Source organism: Sardina pilchardus, chromosome 14 (genome assembly GCF_963854185.1).
Source record: "Sardina pilchardus chromosome 14, fSarPil1.1, whole genome shotgun sequence".
Taxonomy (NCBI): Eukaryota; Metazoa; Chordata; class Actinopteri; order Clupeiformes; family Clupeidae; genus Sardina; species Sardina pilchardus.
This window is the reverse complement of record NC_085007.1, coordinates 28,111,898-28,114,689: the sequence shown is the minus strand read 5'-3', so window position 1 is coordinate 28,114,689 and position 2,792 is coordinate 28,111,898. Positions and strand designations below refer to the sequence as shown.

General features: G+C 43.1%; 1 protein-coding gene across 1 annotated transcript in view; it reads right to left on the bottom strand.

Moving 5' to 3' along the window:
- Positions 1-407: 407 nt before the first annotated feature.
- LOC134101145 (olfactomedin-like protein 2A) overlaps positions 408-2,792 on the bottom strand; it is a 24,096-nt gene continuing 21,711 nt past the window's right edge. The window contains exon 8 of the mRNA XM_062554732.1: positions 408-2,122. Coding sequence (XP_062410716.1) covers positions 1,509-2,122 — 614 coding nt within the window. The 3' untranslated portion in view covers positions 408-1,508. The remainder of the gene's footprint in view (positions 2,123-2,792) is intronic.

Genomic DNA, 2,792 nt, shown 5'->3' with positions numbered 1-2,792 from the left:
CTCTTAGCAACTGAGCCCTCTGACTTCATAAGTATTGAGATCTGCTGTCGTCGTTACCATTTCTGTTTCAGCGGTTCCCGCTTTCCTGACGTAATCTGACTAGATTAGAGTTGCCGTACGTCAATTTATTCAACTGTGGGCCTACTCGAAGAGCATTCGTGATTGTGATTAATTTCGAACAACATCACCATGGCAGTGCATAGGGCAGCTATTATCCCACTGTTAAGAAAACACATGCAAGGTTTGTAATATTCCAACTATGTGCTTCTACAAACAGCTGCAGAACATTTCTCTGTAGAAAAATCTATTTTATCGGGCTGTTTGTACTGCAGCATTCATCAAGTGAACTTTTAAAGTAGGCCTAATCTAGATCTGACCTGGCTCAAAAAGCATCACATGACCCATCATTCTGAATTTAATTTTTTATTTAGTTCATTGTAGAAACATGTCTGGAGGAGTGAAACAAATGAACACATTGAAAACAAAATGCCTAAAGCAAGTCACATGCTACTGATACCAAAACTTTGCATGTAAGTGAGCAAAACTGAGCCAGATGTCTACTCTGCACTTGTGCACCTTATATGTTATTTACAGTGGCACGGTCTAAATCCCAACACTTACTCTCCCAGGGGAGTTCATGTCTATCAGTTCAGCTTTAAATGACTTTCTTCTTCTTGTGGAAAACTCTATCAAAGAGGTTACTGTGAACAGTGGGTTAAACCTAAGAATATGGCAATTTTTAAGAAGTACATGATTAAAATATTTACAGATTGCCAAAGTCTTACATCGTTTTACAGAGTAGCACTCTAATTTTTTTATAAAAGTTTTTATCACTTATAAACCTTAGAAAAGTTAGTTGAAAAAAGAACATTCAAATTCAGACTCATATTACAAGCATATAGTCTAATCAATGATTGCAGTCCACCAAACTCCAGAGTGATATCTCTGACTGAATAGCATAACTTAATATACACAGTGTGTACATCTATGTGTGTAATAATAAACATGTATGTCCCTGGATTTGTAAAAACGAATTACCAAAAAAAATGACAGAAAATAATCTCAGTCCTGACTGTACCTTAGTTTGCGGATTTTTAGAGAGTTCTCATGTAAGTCCCTTTGTCATTGGCTAATGAACAACCAGTCTGAGTCTGACGTCTTTGTGAGCTCCATCCTGATTTGCTGAAGCGTGACTATCACTTCCACCCACAATAATAACACGCGTAAGCGCCCAGCTGTCTACAGCTGATAAAACGTATAGCTGATAACAGTCTACAAAACATGTTTAGCTGATGATTCTGTTGCTGTCGTTGAACATGGACCGCACGTAAAGATACCTTATTAACAGCAGTGAGAACGAAACGAACGAAAACAAAGAACAGCGCATTACAAAAAAAAACAAAAAAAACTATTTCGAATAGCATAAAAGAAAGAAAGTGCTTGTTCAGTTGGATGGAGTTTTCGAGGGGGAAAAGGTTGCAGGGGCTTGATAAATGGTCCGTTGATTTTTAGGACTTTGAATGCTCCACAAAGTTGATGGCGTAGGTGACCTGGTGCCCGTTGTCCCACGCGTACAGCACCTTCTCTTTGGGGTTATAGTCAATCTGCGTGGTGAAGGCGTGCTCGTTGATGAAGGGCAGCCGGGGGGCTCTCTGCGTGCCCGTGTGTGTGTCGTACGCGTACGACAGCTCACCCTCGCGCTGGTTGTACACGTCGACGGCGTACAGCACGCCGCAGGCGATGAAACAGTTCCCGTAGGACTTCCGCCGCAGGCCCGTCTTCCAGGTGGTCTCCTTCTTGATGGACAGGTCCACGGGGTCCAGCTTGCTGACCACGATGACCTCCTGCTGGCCGTAGTCGTAGTCCACCGCCGGGTAGATGACCCAGAGGCCGCTCTCGTCCACGGCGAAGTCGATGTCCGAGTGGCCTCTCCACTTCCAGGGCGTGGTGTCCTCGTAGACGACGTCGTCCAGCAGGGTCCAGGCAGCCACGTAGCGCATCTTCAGGTCGTACTTGATGATGTTCTTGGTGAAGGCCCGGTTGTAGTAGAAGGCGCCATTGTAGACAACGTGGCCGGTTCCGATCCAGTTGTACGGAAGTTTGTAGAGGTTGGTCCAGCGTCCTTTGTAGAGAGAGGGAGAGAGTGAATGAGGGGGAAGGGAAGGGAGAGAAAGAACAATTGTCGGTCATTAAAAAAAAACAGGTTGAACTTGAGCTCAAGGCTTTCCACACTGTTTCCTTGGAACACATGTCCCATCTGCCTTGACAGGTATTGAAAGCCAACATGACTTGTGAACCAGGCGTTTTCCTTCAGATGAAATGGTACTGACGTATTCCATCTACCACCACTGGGCAGCAGGAAGTAGCCAAATATCCGCCTCAGTATGGGTCCAAGGCCTTGCGGGACCTTAATTTAGACCTTTATTGTGTGGCCATTTGTGGACACTCTTCTTACAATGTTTGGTTATTGTTGTCATGTAGTCAGGGAAAATCTGTGTAACAATGTTTAAGTGCATAAAGTATAAATATTTATGCCTCAATAGTTTTGGAAGTATCATTAAGGAAAAGTCATATCCTTCAGTCATGGCAGAAAGTTGGAAGTCAGATGCTTATTTCTGTCATGAGCCATACAGCTTACTCTTAGCCCTCAAAACGTTCTCTTTGAAGTGTCTGATTTGCAATTGCCCTGTTCTTCAAATTAATGGCAGTGTTTCAGAGAACAGTTGACATTTGACATTTTAACATTTTGGAAAACACCTGCTAAATGAATTAAAGGTCTATTCTTAGCATCA